This window comes from Vipera berus (assembly GCF_964194415.1).
Source record: "Vipera berus genome assembly, chromosome: 5".
Taxonomy (NCBI): Eukaryota; Metazoa; Chordata; class Lepidosauria; order Squamata; family Viperidae; genus Vipera; species Vipera berus.
Window position 1 is genome coordinate 103477097 of NC_138207.1, and position 26729 is coordinate 103503825.

At 42.7% G+C, this 26729-nt stretch overlaps 1 protein-coding gene across 1 annotated transcript; it reads left to right on the top strand.

The window, feature by feature from the left end:
- Nucleotides 1-845: 845 nt before the first annotated feature.
- On the top strand, nucleotides 846-23646 carry PPIF (peptidylprolyl isomerase F). The gene is made up of 6 exons (XM_081328456.1): nucleotides 846-1875; nucleotides 11286-11316; nucleotides 14529-14617; nucleotides 18428-18524; nucleotides 20428-20503; nucleotides 22424-23646. The coding sequence occupies exons 1-6, from the start codon at nucleotides 1714-1716 to the stop codon at nucleotides 22554-22556; spliced, it is 588 nt and encodes a 195-aa protein (XP_081184582.1). The 5' UTR covers nucleotides 846-1713; the 3' UTR covers nucleotides 22557-23646.
- Nucleotides 23647-26729: the final 3083 nt, after the last annotated feature.

Below are 26729 nucleotides of genomic sequence, written 5' to 3' on the forward strand. Positions count from 1 at the left end.
ACTCGTCCCAGCTTCTGCCAACCTAGCAGTTCGAAAGCACGTAAAAAATGCAAGTAGAAAAATAGGGACCACCACGGTGGGAAGGTAACAGCGTTCCATGCGCCTTTAGCGTCTAGTCATGCCGGCCACATGACCACGGAGACGTCCTCGGACAAACGCTGGCTCTTCGGCTTTGAAACGGAGATGAGCACCGGCCCCTAGAGTCGGAAACGACTAGCACGCGTGTGCGGGGGAACCTTTACCTTTACCTTTTATTCAAACAATTTGTAGTCTCCCGCCACCCTTGCTAGGATGCAGGTCGAAAGCCATTCATGTGATTCGTAGGGCCCCTTTGTGTGTTATGTTGCAGGCTGCGTTTGCGGTGTGGATGCTGATTTTTTGGAGTGGATATTCCCCATTTTTATCATTGTGGTGAGATTACAAAAAAAAAAGGCTTCTGCAAGGGCGAAAGGAACCTGTGCTTTAGATACGCACTGGTTTAGAAAGAAGCGTCTGACATTTAACCGGTTCCAGTTGTCAACGGTTCTTAAGCTTATTGTTTCCTTGCGTGGTTACATTTGTTCAATTTAGGTGGCCCTATGAGTTTCTTGAATAAAATGATATAAATACATCCAAGAATCTTTCCTGCCAAAACCTCAAAGATTTGAGTTGCATATATATGCCTTATCTATCTATCACCTTTCCTATGGTTGGAACACCGAAATGATCTTTAGAAAAGCTGTGCATTGTGTAGTGAACTGACTTCAGTGCTGGTCATTGAAGGGCATCTAGCCTGACCTTGAATGTTGAGATTGATTTACAGAGTGAGCTTTGAAAAGAATTGCAAATACTTGTGTTTCTCTCTCCTTCCTTCCTTCCTTCCTTCCTTCCTTCCTTCCTTCCTTCCTTTCTTTCTTTCTTTCTTTCTTTCTTTCTTTCTTTCTTTCTTTCTTTCTTTCTTTCTTTCTTTCTTTCTTTCTTTCTTTCTTTCTCCACCCCTCCCTTCCCTCCTGCCCCCCTCCCTTCCTTCTTTTTTATCTTTTTCTTTCTGTCTGTCTTTCATTCTTTTTCTTTCTCCACCCCTCCCTTCCACTCCTGTCCCCCCTCCCTCCCTCCCTCTTTCTTTCTTTCTTTCTTTCTTTCTTTCTTTCTTTCTTTCTTTCTTTCTTTCTTTCTTTCTTTCTTTCTTTCTTTCTCCTTCTTTCCCTCCTTTTCTTCCTACCTCTTTTTCCTTCCTTCCTCCCTCCCTTCTTTCTTTCTTTCTTTCTTTCTTTCTTTCTTTCTTTCTTTCTTTCTTTCTTTCTTTCTTTCTTTCTTTCTCCTTCTTTCCCTCCTTTTCTTCCTACCTCTTTTTCCTTCCTTCCTCCCTCCTTTCTTTCTTTCTTTCTTTCTTTCTTTCTTTCTTTCTTTCTTTCTTTCTTTCTTTCTTTCTTTCTTTCTTTCTTTCTTTCTTTCTTTCTTTCTTTCTTTCTTTCTTTCTTTCTTTCTCCAGCCCTCCCTTCCCCTCCTGTCCCTCTTCCTCCCTCCCTCCCCCTCCCTCGCGGAGAAAGCCCAACCTCCCCCTCCCCCCCCCGTGCCAAAGCCACAGCCGCCCTCCCCTTCCCGGCCTGGCGGGGGCGCTGCGGAGCCCGGCGGGGATGGCTTATAAGGGCGGCCGGCCTCCCGGCCCGGCCATTCGCTCCCTCCGCCTCTCCCGCGCCGCTTCTCCTCCTCCTCCGCCTCCTCCTGGCCGCGATGCTGGCGCTGCGCTCGGCCGGCCGCCTCTCGCCGCTCTTGCGGGGCAGCCCGGCCGCCTCTCGGCCTTGCAGCGGCGGCGGCGGCGGCGCCGGGCGGAACCCGCTGGTCTTCCTGGAGGTGGGCGCCGACAACCAGCCGCTGGGCCGCCTGGTGCTGGAGGTAAGGCGGGCGGGCGGGCGGGTTGGATGCCCTTGGGGTGCCCTCCGGTGCCCGCTGGATCGCGGGCAGCGCCGGTGCCGCTTCGCCCAGCTTTGCATGCGGCTTTGCGCGCCGCCTGACGGCTCTGTCTGTGTGTCTGTGTGTGTGTGTGTGTGTGTGTGTGTGTGTGTGTGTGTGTGTGTGTGGTCCTCGGCTTTACGACGATTCGCCTAGTGACCGTTCGAAGTGAGCAAAACCCCGACTGAAAAGACGAGGAATGGCAATAGCCAAGCAGCCAGATTTCCTTTCCCCTGGGCTGAGATAGGAGTAATCTTTGATGAAGCCAGAAGACGACCAGAAATGAATTAATTTTTAGTTAATTTTTTATTTTAATCCCATTTATATCCCGCCCTTCTCCGAAGACTCAGGGCGGCTTACCATTTAAGCACAAACCAATGTGCTTAGCAATAGCTGGTTTAAAAGTCAAGCCGCCTAAACGCCAGCATCAGATGCTCTGATGATGATGATAATAATAATAATAAAGTTGGAAGGGACCTTGGAGGTCATCTAGTCCAACCCCCCTGCTTGGGCAGGAAACCCTAGACCATTTCAGACATTTCAGATAAGGTGGGAATCGGAGAGAGAAGGGCACAAAACGATGGGGGTTTTTCCCCCCACGTGTGGGTTGTCAAAAGTACCGCCGCTTTCGTGTCCCGCAGCAAAAACTCCTTCAGAAAGACATTTTTGGATCCGTTGTACCAATAGTCCTCAGCTTGCAAGGGTTCGCTTACTGACCGCTCAAGGTTACGACGGCACTGAAAAAAAAGGGACTCGCAACTGTTGTTCACGCTTAACGACCCCAACGGTCACGTGATTTCCCTGCGGAGGCAACTGACTCGCATTTCCGACGGCTGTCGCGGTGTCCCGGGGGCTCGCGTGATTCCCCCCTTTGGCGAGCTTCCGACAAGCCAAATTCAAGGGGGAAAGCCGGATTCGCTTAACAGCCGGGTGACTCGCTTTACGGCTGCAGTGATTCCCTTAACGACCTTGGCAGGAAAGCTCGTGAAATAAGACGGAGCTCGCTTGACGAATGCCTCGCTTAGCAGACAGAAAATTTGGGGCTGAATTTGTGGTCCTGAGTTCGGGATTACCTGTATTCCTAACTTCCTAGTTCAGCAAAAAGCCGCCTGGGCTTTTCTCGCCGCCTCCGGCCTATCGTAGTGTGCTGGAGATGGTGTCTCTCCGCCAACGGCAGCGGGCGTTGCTTTCGCTCGTGCTTGCGCCCACTTTTTGCTTGGAAATCGCAGGCTGCTTACTGTCAATTGTTTTTTTTCTTTTTCTTTTGACAGCCATCCTTGGGGTAGATTGGGCCAAGGGAAAAACTGGGGTTTTGAGCCTTTGCTGATGCAGTCAACCCACTAGGCCACGCTGTCAGCGGGCTTTCCTATAAAGAAGAATATTTGCAGTTCACGGTTGACGTGAGGCATTCCTTGGTGCTCTTTGAGCTTGCGGACGTTTCATGACCCAACTAGGTAACATCATCAGGGTTAGAAGGGAGTGGGGTTTATGCAGAGGAGGAGGACTGTGGGGTCCTTGGTGCTCTCTGAGCTGGGTTGTTTTCTTGCTGGCTGAGGAATTCTGGGAGTTGAAGTCCACGAGTCATAAAAGAGCCAAGGTTCCCCACCCCTGCTTTAAGGATTGGAGTTGTGTCCACGCGTTCCTTTTTTTCCCTTTCCTCAACTTAAGATGTGCAGCTGCCCTTCTCTCTGCGTAAAGCTGTAATTGGCAAAGTAGTTTAATATTAAATATTAAAATTAAAAGAGTCCGCCGGTTATTCTCTTCTCTGTGTGTTTTGCCAGTTGGTGGCGGTCAGGCGACTCGGTCCCCTGTTCTCCTCTCTCCATCCCATAATACCAGCGCTAAGCAGGCCTAGAGAGAGAGATTTCACAAATCACCATGCCGAGCAAAGTTCACTATGGTGCTTCAGAGGGCAAAATAGACCAGAAAAAGATGCCAGAGAGAATTTACTCCATTCTTTATTTTATTTCTGGCTTAAGCTGATCCGTTTTATTTTTTTTTAATTCTTCTTCTGATTCTTACTATCGTTTTTGTCTTCAATCCTACCATTTGTGGGAGTCACGTCTGTGGCTTATTGCATTTTCCCAACAAAGCAACACCATCCTGAGTTTGAGGCAAAGCGTTCCATCCCGGAAGAGGGGTTAGGATATGTAATAAAGGTAAAATAAAAGCTCCCTATGGGACATTAAGGGTGGAGTCTCAATCCCATTTATTTATTAAATGCCCCATCCTGTTTAGAGGGAATTTAGAAAGCCATAGTTGTTACTTATATGTCAGGCTGTAGGTCTATACATATGGTGTGTTTCAAATGTGTGTTATTATGTGTACACTTTGAGAGGAAGCAACTAAATTTCATTTTTAATGTGTGCCATTGTGCCCACAGGAAAAAACAACAACAACAAAGGTTATCTAATCTAATCTAACCCTCCTGCATTAATTGCATACATTGTAAACAATTACAAAGAAAGGCCAGCATTCCAGAATAAAGGCTAAGTTTTGATCCGATCTGCCCCTGAAGTGTCCGTTTGCCCAAGGAAAATGCAAGGAAGTTGTCAAAGTGTGTGTGTGTGTGTGTGTGTGTATCTATATATATCTATATCCATCCATCTATATATATATACCTCAGAAAATATATATATATATATATATATATATATATATATATATATATATATATATGTGTGTGTGTGTGTGTGTGTGTGTGTGTGTGTGTGTGTGTGTGTAAATTTTAAATTGCTAACAAAGAATTAAGGGAGACTGATATGCATTTCAAACTTATTAGTTTTCATCAGTCAGCCATACCCTTCTGAGATTCGAACCTGGGCTGATTGCACATTAGGCAGTTGTTTTCACCTCTAAGCCACAGGATCTCTCTCGCTTTGTTAGCTGAGAAGCAAGGGGAGATATATGTCAAATGCTTGTTAACTATTTTTAGATTACCTTGCTAGGCCCCAAACATGGGACAAATCTTTATTTCCTGTGTCAGCCTAACCTGAAGGCCATCGACAGGCAGTAGTCACACCGGTGACAGTTCATATTTGTGTAAATTTTAAATTGCTAACAAAGAATTAAGGGAGACTGATATGCATTTCAAACTTATTAGTTTTCATCAGTCAGCCATACCCTTCTGAGATTCGAACCTGGGCTGATTGCACATTAGGCAGTTGTTTTCACCTCTAAGCCACAGGATCTCTCTCGCTTTGTTAGCTGAGAAGCAAGGGGAGATATATGTCAAATGCTTGTTAACTATTTTTAGATTACCTTGCTAGGCCCCAAACATGGGACAAATCTTTATTTCCTGTGTCAGCCTAACCTGAAGGCCATCGACAGGCAGTAGTCACACCGGTGACAGTTCATATTTGTGTAAATTTTAAATTGCTAACAAAGAATTAAGGGAGACTGATATGCATTTCAAACTTATTAGTTTTCATCAGTCAGCCATACCCTTCTGAGATTCGAACCTGGGCTGATTGCACATTAGGCAGTTGTTTTCACCTCTAAGCCACAGGATCTCTCTCGCTTTGTTAGCTGAGAAGCAAGGGGAGATATATGTCAAATGCTTGTTAACTATTTTTAGATTACCTTGCTAGGCCCCAAACATGGGACAAATCTTTATTTCCTGTGTCAGCCTAACCTGAAGGCCATCGACAGGCAGTAGTCACACCGGTGACAGTTCATATTTGTGTAAATTTTAAATTGCTAACAAAGAATTAAGGGAGACTGATATGCATTTCAAACTTATTAGTTTTCATCAGTCAGCCATACCCTTCTGAGATTCGAACCTGGGCTGATTGCACATTAGGCAGTTGTTTTCACCTCTAAGCCACAGGATCTCTCTCGCTTTGTTAGCTGAGAAGCAAGGGGAGATATATGTCAAATGCTTGTTAACTATTTTTATATATATATATGTATGTATGTATCTCTATATCTATATATTTATATCTATCTATATATCTCTATATATCTCTATCTATCCATCTATTCATCTATCCCTCTGTCTCTGTATCTATCTATCTACCTACCTATCATTATCTCTCTCTCTCTCTCTAGCCATCCATCATATCTATCTATCTATCTATCTATCTATCTATCTATCTATCTATCTATCTATCTATCTATCTATCTATCTATCTATCTATCTATCATCTATCTATCTATCTATCTATCTATCTATCTATCTATCTATCTATCCATCCATCCATCCATCCATCCATCCATCATATCTATCTATCTATCTATCTATCTATCTATCTATCTATCTATCTATCTATCTATCTATCTATCTATCTATCTATCTATCTATCTATCTATCTATCTATCTATCTATCTATCTATCTATCTATCTATCTATCTATCTATCTATCTATCCATCCATCCATCATATCTATCTATCTATCTATCTATCTATCTATCTATCTATCTATCTATCTATCTATCTATCTATCTATCTATCTATCGATTAATTTTCAGCCCTGCGCTGAATTCCATTGAATTATTTCAACTTCTATTCCTTGGTTTTGGAGTTAGAATAGAATGGAATAGAGCTGGAAGGGACCTTGGAGGTCTTCTAGTCCAGCCCTCTGCTCGAGCAGGAGAACCTATATCGTCTCAGACAGGTGGACGTCCCCAGTTGGTTTTATCTTTGGAATATACCCTCCAATATACCCCATGGGGATCCTCAGTCATCCAGGTCCTGCTTGTCCCAAAGGTGCTTTTTCAAAAGGCAACTGGATTTCTTGGGTTTTTCCTTGAAGACGTTTCGCTTCTGGTCCGAGAAGCTTCTTCAGCTCTGACTGAACGATGGAGAACGCAGTCTCGTTCAGTCTCCGCCATTCGGACAGAACTGAAGAAGCTTCTTGGACGAGAAGCGAAACGTCTTCAAGGAAAACCAAGAAAGTCCGGTTGCCTTTTGGAGAAGAGAAAACAAAAAGCACCTTTGGCACCCAACAAGACAACAAACTTCAGACTTGTGTGAGATCCTCAGGAACGGATTGTGCTTGCTGTTTTTTTTCCCCTCCCTCGCCTTTTCTAGTCGTAGTAAGTCATCCTGTCCGGATCGTTGCCACTGCTAGATTCCTCTTGTTTGCAGAGGCATTTGCAGGAATAAAAGCCACGTTGTGTGGTTGCGGTGCCAGCTCTGCCCCTTTTGTGTGTGCGCATGTAGTGTACAAAACAAGCACTAGTTGTGTGTGCCAGCCATGACGTGATAGTCACACCTCCTTGCTGTGGCCACCCGGACTTTGGGCTTTCCGAGAGGGATTGATTAGCAGGCCTGCAAGCTGCTAACTGGCCAGCAAAATAAAATTAGTTCTTCCAACTAAATCAGGGGTCATCAAACTTGGCCCTTTTATGACTTGCGGACTTCAGCTCCCAGAATTCCTCAGCCAGGCACATGTGCCTGGCTGCGGAATTCTGGGAGTTGAAGTCCACAAGTCATAAAAGGGCCAAGTTTGATGACCCCTGAACTAAATGCATTTCTTATTCAACTGATTTCAAGGAAGCTTGAAAAGCCCATTTGAAATTCATTTACCGGTGTGTGTGTGTGTGTATATATATATATATATATATATATATATATATATATATATATATATATACACATACATACACACACACACACACACACACACACACACACACACACACTCAATTCCTGATCCTTTCCATCCTATAGACTGTCAAACAGCTTCTCTTCTGGAAGGATTTTAAATATCTCGTTTAGTTACCTGCATGTATAGTCAAGAAACAATACAGCAAGATAAAAAATAAAAATAAAGATTATTCTTAGACATTTCAAAATATTCTTGGAATTTTTCCCCCCTCACCTTTAGTGGCGTGATTCTGAAATGTTTGCCAACTCATGCGTAAGGCAATTTTCTGGGATGTTCCTTCCCTGAATCATTTTATGATGTAATGAATTCACATGTAAATACTTGCAGGATCACACCCATGTGCCAAGTGTGTTGTGCCTTATGTCATAAACTCACCCGGTGACACATTCAAATGGCTGTGAATAACCATGTAGAAAAATGTCACATGCTATTAAGCTGAGCAAGGTTGTGTAAGCGGTTTAAAATATTCATATTGCCGTCCAACTTAACACACATAACTTTGGATGGGTTAGAGAACAAAATTCGCAAGAAGACAAGAAAATAGAACTTCGGCCGACGGAATGAAGAACGCAATTAAAACAATCGCAATAACAAGCTGGCCGAAATTCTCAAAATTATTCGGAAGAAAGTTGTGTAAGGCATGGAAGAATTTTGACTGGGGCATTAGACGTACAGGAAAAGCAAAGCTGCAAAGTGTTGAACTGTGAAATTTCTTTGCCCCTTCGGCAATAATTTACTTTGTCTGATCCGGGGCGCCTCTGCTCTTTTAGTTGAAATATGTGACATCACTTTGTGGCTTATTTTTACACCCTGAAGGTGTTAGAATTGTGCAGGCGGTTTAAGAGCTATATATAGGGAAGGTTGCTTTGTGAAATTTTTAAAAAACTTTTTACAAGGTTCTCCGTTAAGGAATGCAGAAGTTGTTTCGGCTTTCTGCACAAAGGGAGAAAAATGTCTGAAGCCTTTAGGTGTTGAGTTGTGATCCCAGATGATTAGGAATGTTTTGAAATGATTTTTTTTTAGGTAGCCAGAAAATATATGCTGCTTTGCATCAGAGACAGTGCTAGGCTGCATTAACAGAGGGATAGCATCAAGATCACGTGAAGTGTTTAATACCACTTTATAATGCCTTGGTAAGGCCACGCTTCGAATGCTGCATCCAGTTTTGGTCACCACGATGTTAAGTGAGACATTTGTTAAATGAGTTTAGCTCCCCTTTTATGACCTTTTCTGGCCCCCCAGTTGGTAAGTCAATCGCTGCAGTTGATGAGTTGGTAACCCAGTTGTTAAATTGTTGAGAGTGTGGTAGCGCATCAGCTTCCTCTGTTCCTGGAGAAAACTGATTATCTCGACCCGTACCAATCGGGTTTCAGACCTGGGCATAGCACAGAGACGGCATTGGTCGCACTGATGAATGATCTCTGGCGGGCTCGGGACAGGGGTTGTTCCTCTGTCCTGGTCCTATTAGACCTTTCAGCGGCTTTTGATACCATCGACCATAGTATCCTACTGCGGCGTCTCAGGGGGCTGGGAGTGGGAGGCACCATTTTACAGTGGTTTTCCTCCTACCTCCTGGACCGCTCGCAGTCGGTGTTGACGGGAGGACAGAGGTCCACCCCGAGATCTCTCGTTTGTGGAGTCCCTCAGGGGTCAGTCCTCTCTCCCCTCCTGTTCAACATCTACGAAGCCACTGGGTGAGCTCATTCGTGGTTTCGGGGTGGGGTATCACCAGTACGCTGATGATACCCAACTTTTTCTTTCCACCCCGACCCAACCCAGTGATGCCCTCACTGTGATGTCCCGTTGCCTGGAGGCGGTCCGGGTTTGGATGGGGAGAAACAGGCTTCGTCTCAATCCTGACAAGACTGAGTGGCTGTTCATACCGACATCTCGGGCTGACCAGCCTTCTCTATCATTAAAAATAGGGGATGAGGTATTACCCCCTGTTGATAGGGCTCGCAACTTGGGAGTCCTCCTGGATTCACGGCTCAGTTTGGAAGATCATATAGGAGCTGTGACCAGGGGGGCTTTTGCCCAGATTCGCCTGGTGCGCCAGTTGCGTCCCTATCTGGACCGAGATGCTCTACGTACAGTCACTCATGCGCTCGTGACCTCCCGGTTAGACTACTGCAACGCTCTCTACATGGGGCTGCCCTTGAGGACCACCCGAAGGCTTCAACTGGTGCAGAATTCAGCCGCACGAGTTTTGATGGGAGCTTCCCGATACTCCCATGTAACACCTCTTCTCCGTGAGCTGCATTGGCTTCCGGTTGCCCTCCGGGTGAGATTCAAGGTGCTGGTAATGACCTATAAAGCCCTAAATGGCTTGGGTCCGGAATATCTAAGGGAACACCTGCTGCCGGCATCATCTTCCCATCGTCCTGTGCGCCCCCACAGGGAGGGCCTTCTCAGGGTACCGCCGGTTAATGAATGCTGGTGGGTTATTCCCAGGGGAAGGGCGTTCTCTGTGGGTGCGCCTGCCCTATGGAACCAACTACCCACAGAACCTAGGACTGCCCCCGACCTTCGCTCATTTCGCCGGGACCTGAAAACTTGGCTCTTTGATCTATTTGGCCCAGACTGTGGGGTTGTTAATTTAAGTGGGTTTTAGATTTACTCTTGGGGCTTGAATTTAATTTGTTTTAATTGTTTTTATTTTTTGTATTCATGGTTTTAACTGCCCTGTAAACCGCCCTGAGTCCTATGGGAATAGGGCGGTATACAAATCCAATAAAATAAAATAAATAAATAAATAAATAAATGAATCTGGCTTCCCCGTTGACTTTGCTTATCAAAAGGTTGTGAAAGGGGACCACGTGACTTTGGGAACACAGCAATGGTCGTAAGTATGAACCACTTGCTGAGCATCTAAATTTTGATCACGTGATGACCATGGGGGAGGCTGCCACGGTCGTAAGTGTGAAAAACAGTCATAAGTCACTTTTTTCCAGTGCTGTTGTAACTTTGGTCAGTCACTAAATGAACTGTTGTAAGTCAAGGACTAGTTGTACATTGTAGATAGGTATACAGGCAGGCCTCAACATAGGATGACAATTGAGACCGAACTTCCGTTGCAAAACAAGGCGGTTATTAAATGAGTCACTTCTCATTTTACAACCCCCCCGGTTGTTAAGCAAATCTGGCAATGATCATAAATAGGATGCTGGCCACCGTGTCATTTTTTCCAGTGCCATTGTAACTTTGAACGGTCATTAAACAAACCATCGTAAATTGAGGACTAGCTGCAAACTACAAATGCAGTGTGCAAATGCAGCTGGCAGAAAGAATGTGTTTGTGCCAATCTTAAAAAAAAACACAATAGCTAAGATAGACTATGATTCTGTATGTACTATTGGTACGTAAAATTACAATTCGACCATTTTTTTTTCTTGAGCATATACAGCTGAACTAATTACTGAACGAATGTGTTTTGTATTTCAGATAAAATAGAACTGCTGTGTTTTATATTTCAAGATTCTATATTTTTAGCTGTCTCCCTGGCGTAGGACTTTCCTAGAAAGCATAGTCTTGAAACTGATGGTTTAAAAGATTTTTTTCATTTAAAGCCTGGGGGGGGGGACAGCTAGGATTTGACTTGTAATTTTGGAGTATTTTCAGGAATGGAAATTCATTCTGCAATCTCCTACTGAACTGTTAAGACTCTGTGTTAAGACTCAAATACGGGCGCATATTTGATGAGGCTAAGATGTGTTTTTAATGCTCTCCTTATTCTTCTGATAGCTAAAAGCTGATGTGGTGCCCAAGACTGCAGGTAAGAAATTCCTTAATTATGTTTTTAAGGTTTGCTTGGAGGTCCTCTCAAGCAAAGAAATGAAGGGGGATTGAAATGCTTTTAAATAATGAATGAATATTTTCTCCAGGCACAAGCTGCAGAAATAGAACTCCCTTTGGTTCCTCTCCCTTACTTGTAGTATGTGGTTTTTCTCCTTGGGTTGTTGTTGTTAGTTGCGAAGTCGTGTCCGACCCATCGTGACCCCATGGACAACGTTCCTCCAGGCCTTCCTGTCCTCTACCATCTTCTGGAGTCCATTTAAACTCACGCCTACTGCTTCAGTGACTCCATCCAGCCACCTCATTCTCTGTCGTCCCTTTCTTCTCTTGCCCTCCATCTTTCCCAGCATTAGGCTCTTCTCCAGTGAGTCCTTCCTTCTCCTTAGGTGGCCAAAGGATTTGAGTTTCAACTTCAGGATCTGGCCTTCTAACGAGCAGTCAGGGTTGATCTCCTCTAGGACTGACCGGTTGGATCGCCTTGCAGTCCAAGGGACTCGCAGGAGTCTTCTCCAGCACCAGAGTTCAAAGGCCTCAATTCTTTGGCGCTCAGCCTTTCTTATGGTCCAACTTTCACAGCCATACATTGCAACTGTGAAGACCATAGCCTTGACTATATGCACCTTGGGTTAGGAGACTCTGATTCCGCCCTCTAGTTAAAAGTTTAAAGATGTTTAAATAAGCATAGGTAATTGTTTATTATTATTGTACCCAAAGACCGGAGGCCTAATAGGGACTTTTTGCAAAGAGAAGAACAGACTGAAGTGACGATTTATGGATCTGGGGATTTAAAAGATTATTTTTTAAGGGAGGGAAAAGAAGAAGTTAGCAAAGAGAGGAAGTCCAATTTGGGGGGGGGGTCCACTTTTGTTTTCTTTCTTTTTTTTATACTTTGTCTTGAAAAATTCTGGGTGGACGGATAAATGATGGATGATAGATGGACAGATAGATCATTAGACAGATGGATGGATGGTGGATGATAGAAGATAGAAGATTGATTGGTGATTGATAGATGGTTGATTGATAGAGATAGAGATAGATGGATGATAGATTGACAGATGATTGATAGATAAGATAGATATTGATGTACGATAGAATAGAATAAAAACTTTATTGTCACTTTAAATGTACACTAATCAGCATACGTTAAAATGAAATTTCGCTGCATTCAGCTCTCAAACCCACCCACCCCCATTATGCGTATACCCATATACACACACACATATGAGACAGAGAAACAGCACAGACTAGTTCATATGTATACACATACCTGGTGGGGGGAAAAAGCAGCCTGTAAATTTGCAAGACGGATGGCATAAGGAATAAACCTGTTACAGAATCTAGTAGTTCTGCTATAAATACTTCAAAACCTTCTCCCAGAGGGGAGCAACAGGAACAAACCATGAAGTGGGAGTGTGTGGGAGTCTCTAACAATGCTTTGAGTTCTAAGCACATATGAGTGCTTATAAGCAGGGGAAGTGGACTTCCTATAATCTTCTCAGCTGTCCTCACCACTCTCTGTATGGACCTTCTGTCTGAGGCATTGCTGCCACCAAACCGACAATGATGCAGTTTGTTAAAACACATTGATAGCAGATAGTAGATTGATAGATAGAAGATAGATGGATACATTAAACAGATAGATAGATAGATAGATAGATAGATAGATAGATAGATAGATACATTAAACACAGATGATAGATATAGATAATAGTTGATAGATACGTACGTACATACATTAAACATGATATAGATGATATACGTACGTACGTACGTACGTACATACATTAAACACAGATGATAGATATAGATAATAGATGATAGATAGCTAATGATAGAGCTAATGATAGCTAATTATAGAGCTAATGATAGAGCTGGTAGATAATAGATGATAGATAGAGATAATGATAGATGATAGATAATGATAGAGGTAATGATAGATGATAGAGATAGATAAATAGATAATGATAGAGATGATAGATATAGACAGGCAGACAGACTGACTGATTGATTTCATAGATAGATAATACCATCCCCAGGACTTTTGCTTTTTGATGGTCATGTTGGACCCGTACATCCACCTGAGTTGTACGACCCAGAGTGCCTTGGGCTCTCAACCCTAGAGACGGCCTGTGGTAACATTAAAAAGTCCCCAAAGTAAAAAAAAACACGGAGAAGGGCGGAGACAGGGAAACCAGAAAGCGACACAGGAAGCCGTGGTTTTTCTTGCCGTTTACGGAGAAGACTAAAACGTTGCTCCACATTTGACCTGGTTGGTTTGCATCGTAGCTCGCCGTCATCCAGAGCAGAAGATTTCCTGGTCTAGTGCCCCAGATCATGCAAATGTCCTTGCTGGCATTAACCTGCGTGGCCCAAGTTCCGAACGTCTTTTGACAGGTGGTTAAAAAGTGTTATATGCCCCATGGATAGGCAGTGCTTAGCAACTCAGACGGTTAATCCCATATTTGTGGCTCTATATAGGTTCGGGGGTGGGGGCGGGGGGCAGAATAGATTAATGTGTTTAACTTATTCTAAATATCGCTTTAGCCCTCGTTTAGTGACCGCAGTTGGGAAGCGTTTGCTAAGGGAAAGCTGACTTGTGTTTATGATCTGACTTGCAGTTTTCCTTTGCTTTAACAGACCTGCGCAGGTTGTGAAATGCGAGGATTGGTCCCAAAGCTAGCTTTTTACATTCCTGCTGTGACTCTTATTTATTTTTTTATTTTAATTCCATTTATATCCCGCCCTTCTCCGAAGACTCAGGGCGGCTTACAAACTTAGCAGTAGCCTTCCTTCTATGTATATGCCTGCTTATTAGGGCTTTCACACACACCCCAAGCGGCATTATTACAAAGTCAGCTTAATTGCCCCCGACAATCTGGGTCCTCATTTTACCTACCTGGGAAGGATGGAAGGCTGAGTCAACCTTGAGCCTGGTGGGACTCGAACCTGCACTAATTGCAGGCAGCTGGTGTTACTTAAGGAGGCATTAGCCCAATGCTCCACCAAGGCCCACCAAGGCCCACCAAGGCCACCAAGACTCTGAATGGTCATTAAACAAAGCGGTCACTAAACAAGGACTCCCTGTATTTGTTTGTCGTGGCTCCTTCAGCCCTTGCAATGCTTTATCTCATCACTGAGGTCTCTTTCCTTAGTAACAAGAGTTGCTTATTATTTCCCCCCCCCCCCAACTAGAAAATTTCAGAGCCTTATGCACAGGAGAAAAGGGATTTGGCTACAAGGGATCCACCTTCCATCGAGTGATACCTTCCTTCATGTGCCAGGTAAGAAAAGCCCAAACGTCTGTATTTTGTGCAGTTGTCGTGAAAAAGACAAGTGACTTTGTGTAACAGGGCAAAAGGCCCCTTAACGGCTCCAGGGCGCCATGCCTGGATTGTGCAGGGGATTGGAGGAGGTAGCGACCCATTCGTTGGGTAAATTAGGAAATCACAAAACACAGTTCCAGAACTTTTAGCAGTTCAATGGAAAGGATTATATGGAAGCCAAGTTCTCTAAATTGCACGGACGTGTTCTCTGCGTTGGCATCTTGGTCCATGCTACTTGCCCAACGTTTTAAGTCATGTTTCATTCGTCCGTGCACCAGAAGCAGCCTGGAATTAAGGAGAAACATCCTGACAGTGAGGACAATTAACCAGTGGAACAGCTTGCCACCAGAGGTTGTGGGTGCTTCATCACTGGAGTTTTTTAAGAAGACAGTCACTTGTCTTGAGATGATATAGGTTCTCCTGCTTGAGCAGGGGGCTGGACTAGAAGACCTCCAAGGTCCCTTCTAACCGATACTCAGAACGGTATAGGGAGTCATGCTTGAGCGGGGGGGGGGGTTGGACTAGAAGACCTCTGAGGTCCCTTCCAACTCTATTCTGATTGATTGATTGATTGAAATAGGAAGGAAGACAGCTTGAAATCACTTTCAGTTGCCAAGTTTGGAACTGGATGTGGAAGAAAACATCTGTGTCCTGTTGTCACAAACCACAAATAAATATCTATGGAGATACTCCACCATCCAGATCCTGCCTGTCTCAAAGGTGCTTTTCCAAAAGGCAACTGGATTTCATTGGGGTTTTTTCTCCCCCCCCCCCTTCCTTGAAAACATTTCGCTTCTCATCCAAGAAGCTTCCTTCAGCCCTGGAGTGTTTTGGATGAGAAGCAAAATGTTTTCACAGAGGAAAAAAAAAGTCAAGTAGTTGTTAAGTTAGTAATACTTTTGTTAAGGGAATCTGGCTTCCCCCACCGATTTTGCTTGTCAGAAGGTTGCAAAAGGGGATCACATGACCCCAGGATGCTGCAACAGTCGTAAGCACATGCCAGTTGCCAAGCCTCCAAATTTTCATCGCGTGACTGTGGGTGCGAAAAGGGTGGTGTGAAAAACACGTCCTAAGTCGCACTTTTTCAGTGCCAAATGATCACTAAATGAGTGCTTGTAAATTGAGGATTCCCTTATGTAAATGTAATCAGCTTTGTAGACCTTAACGTGATGATAAGAGCTTAAGATAATTCATAAATAACCTCACCTTGAAGTATCATCAGGGATCCAGTGGAAATGTGTGATACATCCCACATTCTGGATATATTTGAATTCTTTTCTTATGCTTTCTAAATAGCCTTGTCATCTGAAGTATTGACACTTAAAAGTAAAGTTGTATTTAAGTAGGTACTATAAAGTGCTCTAATGACAGCATTCTCATTCGACAATTTTACATTTAAGCTCTGGGTGACAGAGCTAATTAATATAATTAAAGGTATGGGGCTTTGATCTGTCAGCCTTGCTAAATGATATGGGTGCTCCAGGCATGTAAAGTTTGGAAACGAGGCATCCGCAATTTTGCAAATAATGCATTAAGTTGATTTCCGGGACTTTGAAGCCAATTCCTATGCAATTCAATCTTTCCCCAAAAAAATTTGGCGGGTTGTCCTTCTAGCACTTTTCAGTATGATATCCTTCAACCGTTCCAAAAAAAAGTCTCACTTTGAAAAGCCAATAAATTGTACATTTTAGTATGCAAAACAAAAGAGAGGACTTCATTAAATGTATGGGAAGCGATATTACTGCATCATTGATGTAACTGTAATATACACTCAAATTTAGCTGTTCAGATTCCTGTCTCCGCTTCTGGAAAGCCAGCTGTTGAAATAATTGCACAACCTCTGTGTAGATACATTAAAGCAGCCCATGAAAAAGTGTCAGTGCTACTTGTGCCAAATTCTTCACAGATCTAAGAAAGACACGGGGATGCAGTGGCTCATTGGTTAGGGTGCTGAGTATTAGACCATTAAAGATCAACAGCTTAGCAGTTCAAGTCCCGAGGGCTGCGAGACAGAGTGAGCTCCCGTCGCTTGTCTCAGCTCCTGTTAACCTAACAGGTTCGAAAGTACGCTGATGCAGGAAGATGAATAGGTACCACATATAAGCATGCAGTTCAAGTCCCAAGTGCTGCGAGACAGAGCGAGCTCCCGTCACTTGTCTCAGCTCCTGCTAACCTAGCAGGTTCGAAAGCATGCTGATGCAAGTAGATGAATAGGTACCACCTATAAGCATGCAGGAAGGTTAATGGTGTTCCGCGTTTCACCGTACGTTCTGTGCTGCGACGTGATGTAATGCTGGACACATGTCTGTGGAAACATCTGCCTGACGCTAAGAAGCAAGATCAGCACTGTTCCCTAAAATCAATCACGACTAGCCAGGTAAAACCTGTGTGTGTGTAAGGGAACATTGCTCATCTTTGCTTCTTATACATATGACAGAAATTTCAAGATAGTCAAATACAACTATATTTTTGTTGCTGTTTTCCTTGGTTCTCTGTTGCAGCATGATAGGGCTCTACCTAAATGATATCATAATACTTAAAGGTAATTAAGTTGGGTGGAGGAAGGAAAAGTAAGCTTTGTCACGTGGCTGTCGTATCCAATTCCACCCTCTGGATTTTCCAAGTGGACCTTTTTGGTAGCTACGTGACAGAATGTGACTCACGTCACAGAGGCTTGTGGTGTTTGATTGCCTTTCCTAAAAATGCATGAACATGATTTAAATGACCAAAAAACCCACAGGCATAAAAAACACCAATTTGCAGACATTAAAAAAATATATCCATTTGTCTAATAGCAAGATGAACAAAAGAGAGAAGTGTGGTGCCCATAGGACATCCCCTCAGCCAAATTTCTTCTGCCTAATTTCTAACCAGCTTGAAAATTAGGAAAGAAGATATAAAAGATGAATCAGTAGGGCTCGAATCATCATTTAGTCCAGTTTGCCAATTACAAGAGGTTTTTGAATCTCTGCAGAAGTGGGTGACATGAAAATGATCTGTTCTTGGATAACGAGGGATCCAGATAGATTCTTGACTGCTTTGGAGGATTATTCCTTAATTTCGCAAAGAGCAATTCCGTTAAAATTTTGCTGGGTCTTTGCAGCATTTAGACATTAGTTGAACTCGGGATTTGGGGGCCCCGGGTCCCGTGTTTTGCTGAGGAACAAGAATTACAGACTTGAAGGCTAGAAAGAATGGGGAAGAAAGATGCATCTGAATATAACAAAGCCGTTATTGGCCCACACCATCATTGAAGGGAACAAAGTTCTCTGCCAGAGTTGAGTCTCCCAATCATGATCCTTTGAGTGAAAACCTCAAGTAAAAGGTCTTGTATCAGTTGGATCACGTAAGCCCGGCTCTCTGCGATCGTCATAAATGTGAGTCAATTGCTAAGCGTCTGAATTTTGATCACATGACCATGGAGATGACGCAGTGGTTATAAGTGAAATATGATCGTAAGTCATTTTTTCCGGTACCGTCGTAACTTTGAAGAATCACTAACTGTTGTAAGTCCAGGACTATCTATATATTATTTTAAACTATCAGGCTAATACCTGATATTTATTTTTAAATAAAAGCAGGATAAACAGTATTAACTCTATTGGTTACCTAGTTGCATGGTGAATCTTCTCATTTAGCAAATCTTTTGTTATAAACCTAAAGATGGTCCGATTGCTGAAAATTTCAGCCTGCTTGGATTGCTGTTGTTTAATATTATGTGTGTGTAGTTTGACACAAAACATGATTTTTTTTTTTGCCCCTTCCCAGGCTGGTGACTTTACTAATCACAACGGTACAGGAGGAAAATCCATATACGGCAGTCGTTTTCCTGATGAAAATTTCATTCTTAAACATGTCGGACCTGGTAAGCAAGTTTTTCCATCCATCATTCTGGATGTCTGCCTGTGACGGTTATAAAACTGAAGCCTCAGAATTGATTTCATTGTTTGGGCAGCCACTTCTGAGACCAGATATAAAAAGAAGGAGCGGCAGAGACCTGGGGGCGGAGTCAAAAGAGGAATCAGCCTAGAATCCCTATGTAGCCACAAGCGCACTGAGTCCAACCTCCCTTGAAATCCATTGACCCTTATCCAACTCCAATCAAATGTTAACTCTTAGTTTAAAAGTTCCAAGTGCACCAGCGTTATAGGCAATGAATTAATTGAAGAGCACCTTCACAGTGTGGACCTGATCTTTCATGCCCGACAACAACTGTTTCAATAATGGCGAACGTCCAAAACTGAAAACTAACGTTAAACTCTACTATTGGTATAGAATGGAATGGAATGGAATACAATACAATATAATACAATACAATACAATACAATATGAAATGGAGTAGAATAGAACAGAAGAGAAGAGAATATGGAATGCAGTAGAATGGAATGGAATGGAATAGAATAGAATATGGAATGGAATGGAATGGAATGGAATAGAATAGAATAGAATAGAATAGAATAGAATAGAATAGAATAGAATAGAATAGAATAGAATAGAATAGAATAGAATAGTGCAGAATGCAATTTAGAATAGAATAGAATAGAATAGAATAGAATAGAATACTGTAGAATAGAATAGAATAGTGCAGAATGCAATTTAGAATAGAATAGAATAGTGCAGAATGCAATTTAGAATAGAATAGAATAAAATAAAATAGAATAGAATAGTGCAGAATGCAATTTAGAATAGGATAGAATAGAATAGTGCAGAATGCAATTTAGAATAGAATAGAATAGTGCAGAATGCAATTTAGAATAGAATAGAATAAAATAAAATAGAATAGAATAGTGCAGAATGCAATTTAGAATAGGATAGAATAGAATAGTGCAGAATGCAATTTAGAATAGAATAGAATAGAATAGAATAGAATAGAATAGAATAGAATAGAATAGAATAGAATAGAATAGAATAGAATAGAATAGAATAGAATAGAATAGAATAGAATAGAATATGGAATAAAAATAATAGAATATGGAATATGGAATAGAATAGAATGGAATGGAATAGAATAGAATAGAATAGAATAGAATAGAGTAGAGTAGAATAGAATAGAATATGGAATAAAAATAAGAATAGAATATGGAATAAGAATAGAATGGAATGGAGTAGAATAGAATGGAATGGAGTAGAGTAGAATAGAATAGAATAGAATAGAATAGAATAGAATAGAATAGAATAGAATAGAATAGAATAGAATAGAATAGAATAGAATAGAATAGAATAGAATAGAATAGAATAGAATAGAATAGAAGCTGGAAGGGACCTTGGAGGTCTTCTAGTCCAGCCCCCCACTCAAGCAGGTTATATTGGTGGTTATATGCCAAAGCAACATTCAGCTTTCCATTTTTCCACTTGTTTGATTTGAAATCCATTCGTGTTCTAGATCGAGGTAGAGCTAAAAATGGTTATTAGTCACTTTCTCTGGTGACGTTGCAACTTTGAACGGTCATTAAATGAGTTGTTTGTAAGTCAGGGACTACCTGTTACTGATCCTCCTTCTGAAGGTCCTCAAGAGAAAGGCTACTAATCTGATTCTCCCAACAAATGTTTCTGAGTTTTAGCTCCAACAACGGGCTGCATTGTGAGTTCTTGGGGAATTGCATTCCCTAACCTTGAATACACGACACACACACACACACACACACACACACACACACACACACACACTAAAACCCACCAAAGAAGAGGCTTCGTGGGGAAAATCTCCATGAACGGGCTGTTCTCTGCTTTTGTTTAGCAAAGTTCAATTGCTCTCTCGTTTCTTGCAGGCATCCTCTCAATGGCCAACGCCGGTCCCAATACGAACGGATCTCAGTTCTTCATTTGCACGGCCAAAACCGATTGGTAAGCCTTGAGGAATGCCCTAAAATGTGACTCGGGTTGGTTCTTAAATGTACTCCATTTGATTTGATTGACACTTGGAATATCCAGTTTTGGTCATCCCAATACATAAACAGGTGTTGAGACTCTAGAAAGAGTGCATAGAAGAGCAACAAAGATGATCAGGGGACTGGAGGCTAAAACATATCAGGAACAGTTGCTGGAATTGGGGATGTCGAGTTTAATGAAGAGAAGGACCAGGGGTGACAGGATAGCAGCCTTCCAGTATCTCAGGGGCTTCCACAAGGAAGAGGCGGGCAACTTATTTATCAAAGCACCAGAGGGACAAGACAAGAAGCCATGGATGGAAACTAATCAAGCAGAGAAGCAACCTAGAAACAAGGAAAAAATTCCTAACAAACTGTGTTAACTGCAGTGCTTCACTTAAAGGAAAGGAAAAAATCACTTTAACCCCTGTCTCACTTACCAACATCAATTTTCAGCTCCATCATGATCTTAATTCAAGGACAATATACCAGATTAAAAGATTAAGGTTAAAACCCTGATAAAATCACCATAACATGGCGCCATAGAATTGTGATAGGATAGATACTGTAATTTGATATCGATGGAAGCTTAAGCGTCTTAACTGCTGCTCAGCTCAGGTGCCTTGAAATTCCCTAAGGAAACGTTCTCCAACGAATTGATCATTAGTCAATGGGGCTTTCACAATACAGTCCTGAGCTGACCCAGATCTCCTTTCCATGACACCAGACACAAAAACAGGAGAATGCCAAAGTAACTAAACCTGTGTTTCTTCCTACAAACTGCTGGGTGGATGTGCAGCGTAAGTGATAAACAGTGAGCTGGGATGGAAAATTCAGATGAAGCTTACAAAGCACTGAGGCAGGTGGAGAGCTGCAGACTCAGCAATCTGTTTTTTATGAACTTGGATGTTTTTTTCTGCCAACAAGTTTGAAGAGGTGTGTGAAGAAGCAACACGTTAACCAGCTGGAGAGTCTGTATTTCTTGGGACAGACATCAGTCATATCATGGAGCCTAAATATCTCCAATTGCTTGGTAACCTTGAAATGACTCAAGCTCTGCCTTTGTGTGTGTGTGTGTTGGATCAACTACAGGTTTGGGTGGGTGGGAGGGAATCTGAGCCTTTTAATTTCTTTTTTAATTACTCTTGGTGTTCAAGGGAAGCCTACTGTTCATCAAGATATCCTTGATGTCTTGATATGCACAGGTATAGTATAGGTGGTACTTTGCTCAATAGTAGTAACTGTTAATCACTTAAACAGGAGCCAGTCAGTTGCAGCTGCCAAAAAAGCCAACACAGTGCTAGGCTGCATTAAGAGACGGAAGTGCTAATACCACTTAATACTATCCATTGGTAAGGCCACACTTGGAATCCTGCATCCAGTTTTGGTCACCACGATGTACAAAAGATGTTGAGACTCCAGAAAGAGTGCAGAGAAGAGCAACAAAGATGATTAGGGGACTGGAGGCTAAAACATATAAGGTACGGTTGCTAGAATTGGGTACGTCTAGTTTAATGAAGAGAAGGGTGAGGGGGTGACATGATAGCAGCCTTCCAATATCTCAGGGGCTGCCCCAAAGAAGACAGAGTCAAGCTATTCTCCAAAGCGCCTGAAGACAGGACAAGAAGCAACGGATGGAAACTTACCAAGGAGAGAAGCAACCCAGAACTAAGGAGAAACTTCCTGAGAGTTAGAACAATTAACCAGTGGAACAGTCTGCCTCCAGAAGTGGTGAAGGCTCCAAGACTGGACGTTTTTAAGAAGAGACTGGACAGCCATTTGTCTAAAATGGTATAGGGTCTTCTGCTTGAGCAGGGGCTGGACTACAAGATCTTGAAGGCCCCTTGCAGCTCTCTGTTATTCTTCTGTTATTTGTCTGTTTTTGTTTCTTTTGCAGGCTGGATGGGAAGCACGTTGTGTTCGGCCACGTCAAAGAAGGAATGAACGTTGTGAAAAAAATCGAAAGCTTTGGATCAAAGAGCGGAAAAACGTCAAAGAAGATCGTCATTACCGACTGCGGTCAGCTATGATCATTCGACCTTTGACCTCAAAATGTCTTCTCTGAAGAAGCAGAGATGAAAAAAAAATAAAAATTTAAAAAAAAATCCCTCAAAACTATCTACTTAGAGATTTCTCAATTTAACCCCCTCGGAGATGGCAGAAGTCCACGAAGATTTCCACTTTTCATTTGAACCACCTTGTACTCTTTTAATTTCAATACCCTCGTCTCCCTTTTTCATGTCCAAATTAAATTTTCTACCCAGTACTTGATAGCAGAAAATGTGAGGACCGTAGTTAGCCGGATTGTATGAAAGATTACCCTGCCGCTGGTTAAATTAGTACTTGAATTTTTCCCATTGCAAGCGAAGGTGTGGTTGTTTGTCTGGGCGGCGAACTGAAGATGACTTCATAGTCTTTCAACTTCAAACCCAAACTCTTTTTAAAAAAAATGGAATTGCTCCAGCTCGTCCCATTTCCTTGATTTGAAGACTGAACAAACCTTCCAAGCCGCAAACGAATTGACGGGTTTCCTACAGTTTTTCTGAACTGTGTCTGGACTACATCACGAACAAAATGAGATGTATTTGGGCTGCAATATGCTGCTCTGAGAATCTGAATGTAAGAATACGGTACCAGAACAACTAGAATATTTTTATTAACTTGCAAAAAAAAACCACCAAAAAATGAACTTTTATTTTTTTCACATGAACGATTGAAATCAAGCATCGGGGGGAAAAAACACCTTATAAATATAGCAGGATGGCTGACCTCTATATCCAACGGTGTATTTCTCCTCTTATCTTCCTGTCTCAGAGCCAGCGTTGCATTTTGCTTTATTTAAAAGTAGATCAAATACATAGCTGGCAGGCTACTAGGCACAGATTTAAGGCTGCAAGTAGACGAATTGGATTACTAATTTGATTATTTGTGCTCTTAAGCTTGCCATGCTCAAATTAAAACAGGAATTCCAAACCCGGAAAGTTGGTTGATTCGTATCGTGGGCTGTGAACTTCACAACGGATTTACCATCTTCCCTTTTTTAAAAAAAAAAATTAATTCAGATTACTGTTTTGGATCTCCACGTTCAGTTTCACACCATAGATGTAGCATATGTTTAAGCAGGGGTCTTCGAACTTGGCCCTTTTATGACTTGTGGACTTCGACTCCCAGAATTCCTCAGCCAGGCACGGGTCATAAAAGGGCCAGGTTCGAAGACCCCTGTGTTTAAGGCTGGTGAGCCACATCATTGTTACCGTTTATCTCAGGAATCTAAAAGTAGGGTTCTGAAATCCCCAGAATCCTCCAATAATGGAATTGCAGTCAGTGCTGCAAAATAGGAAATAGAAAAATACTTTTGTTATCTGTCCTTGCCTATTGGGGGTTTACGATGAACTTGAATTGTTGACTTGAGCAGCCATCTTGAAATCTGCTGAAGGCAAGTCCAGAATGTCCACGCTGTAGACTCTTCCACGTGTCTCTGCGAAGGGAGCAGTTAAAATGGAAGCCATATTATGCGTGTCTTCTCTCGGATCCTAAAATGTGACGATCCTTCTGATGTGAATTTTTAACTCGGTGACGGTCACCCCACCCCCCCAAAGGTGCTTTTTCACCAGGCATCTGGGTTTCCTTGTTCTCCTTTGAAGATGTTTCGCTTCCCACCCCAGAAGCTTCTTCAGCTCTTGACTGGATGGTGGGGAATGGAAGGATGTCACCGTTCCAAGAAGGCTCCACAACCCATTTGCACTACTCAACAACGATCCTGACGACACAGATAAACCTCCAAGGGGCCTCAAAGACTCTCTAAAACGATGCAAATGACTGGCTGTCTCCAAGGAGTCTAAATCCTTCCATTCCCCACCATCCAGTCAGAGCAGAAGAAGCTTCTTGGATGAGAAGCAAAACGTCTTCAAAGAAAAACAAAGAAAGTCCAAGTTGCCTCTTGAAAAAAGCATCTTTGGGACAACCCTGACCTGGATGACGGAGAATGTAATGGTCATTTCACTGAAGTTTTCAAAATGCCGCAGCGTACAGGTATCCTCAACGTACGGCCGTCCTCAAAGCTAACAACCATCACGTTAGCCCTCCCCCATGGTCCCACGGTTGTGATTTCGGCCCCTCGGCAACTGGCTCGCTTGCAACGGTTGCGGTGTCTGGCAGTCTGCACCATCACAAAGCGACTTCCCACAGACACTGTCCATGCGGAATCCGGCAAAGGACGTCGCAGTTCGCACAATCGCGTGATGTCCGGCTTCACAACCGTAGCAGAAAAAGGTCGTAACATCGGGTGCAGTCCGAGCGAGCCACTGAATGGTGATTTTTTTTTTTAAAATCTCGGTTTACAGTCGTGCGTTGAGGACTACCTTTATGCAGAAAAGTGTAACAACAAATACAAAACCTTGATTGATGAATTTCTCATTCTCAGAAGGTGTTTTTGAACTTGTCGGCTCGTATCCTCTCTCAATAATACACGGTATTTTTCTAACATGTTTGTTTAAGTGTGTAATATATTAAATACCTTTGATAGGAGAAAATGGCTTTATGTCTTTCTTAGGCGAAAGAGACACAGTCCCTTAAGTCCTGCAAAGGAACGCAAAAGCAATGTCTTGGTTTTATAGGTGTGTGTTTGTGTGTGTGTGTGTGTGTGTGTGTGTGTGTGTGTGTGTGTGTAAAAGGCAGTGCAGTCCTCTAGTGCAGTAGAATAAAACAGTAACCTCAATTTTATTTAATTCTTACTTTTAAAAACTAGCCATTTCTATAACAACAAATCTATCTTAAAAACCCAAACCCAAAGTTTCATTTCCCCCCCCCCACTTCAAGCAACTTCTCGTTAAGGTGATTTAATTTTGTGAACCTAGGGCCCAGTTCTCAAAAGAACTTTCTTACTCTCCCTTTACTTTCAGGATTCAGCTGTTCCCATTCCACAGTTGAGCACCTTCCAAATATAATTGTAATTATCATAATAGCTACACAACTTGGTTTAGAACAAGGGTCTTCAAACTTGGCCCTTTGATGACTTGTGGACTTCAACTCCCAGAATTCCTCAGCCTGTGCCTGGCTGAGGAATTCTGGGAGTTGAAGTCCACAAGTCATCGAAGGGCCAAGTTTGAAGAGCCCTGGTTTAGAACTCAGAACTTGGTGGGAGGAGCACCTTAAACATATTCTGAAGTCCTCATTTTGGAGACTTCTGCTTTAAAATCTTCCTCAATCTTGAAATTAACCCCCTTTTTTCCCCCTTTACTAGTGGAACGTTGTTTGATTTCGGCAATGTTCCTTAACATACCGGCAGCCCTTGGCAACGGTTCATTTACTGACCAAAGTTACGACACTGAAAAAAGTGGCTAACAACAGTTTTCCACACTCATGACCTTTGCAGCATCCCCCACAGTCACGTGACCAAAATTCAGAGGTTTGGCAACTGACATGTACCTATGACTGTTGCAGCGTCCCGGGATCACGTTATCCCCTTCTGCGACCTTCTGACAAGCAAAGTCAGTGGGGGAAGCCGGATTTGCTTAACAAGCGCATGGCTAACTTTAACACCCGCCATGATTCACTTAACAAAAGTGGCAAGAAAAGTCACAAAATGGAGCAAAACCTGATTTAACAAATGTCTCACTTAGCAACAGAAATGTTAGGTCCAATTGTCATGAGGACTACCTGCATTGCTTGTGATCTCTCTCCCCCCCTCCCCGGTAATGGGGAGCATAGACAGTGGTGTCATAGTATAAATAAAGGCAACCATTACTAGAAGCAATGGATGGAAACTGACCAAGGAGAGAATCAACCTGGAATTAAGTGAAGACAATTAACCAGTGGGACAGAAGTTGCCTTCAGATATTGTGAGTGGTCCATCACTGGAGGTTTTTAAGAAGAGACTGGACAGATATTTGTCTGAAATGGTATAGGGTCTCCTGCTTGAGCAGGGGGTTGGACTAGAAGACCTCCAAGGTCCCTTCCTGTTCTGTTTGTTCTGTTCTGTTCTACAATCTGTTTATTCTGTTCTACAATCTGTTTATTCTATTCTACTCCATTCAACAATCTTTATTTTATTCTACTCTATTCTACAATCAAGGGACGCGGTGGCTCAGTGGGTTAGGACACTGAGCTCGTCGATCAGAAGGTCGGCAGTTTGGCAGATCGAATCCCGAGTGCCGCGTAGCAGAGTGAGCGCCTGTTACTCGTCCCAGCTTCTGCCCACCTAG

Excerpts from the sequence above, each read along its gene's own strand:
- PPIF (XM_081328456.1), top strand. The coding sequence starts at position 1,714 with ATGCTGGCGCTGCGCTCGGCCGGCCGCCTCTCGCCGCTCTTGCGGGGC. Across the intron at positions 1,876-11,285 it reads TGGGCCGCCTGGTGCTGGAG|CTAAAAGCTGATGTGGTGCC; the intron begins GTAAGGCGGGCG and ends TTCTTCTGATAG. Across the intron at positions 18,525-20,427 it reads TCTTAAACATGTCGGACCTG|GCATCCTCTCAATGGCCAAC; the intron begins GTAAGCAAGTTT and ends CGTTTCTTGCAG.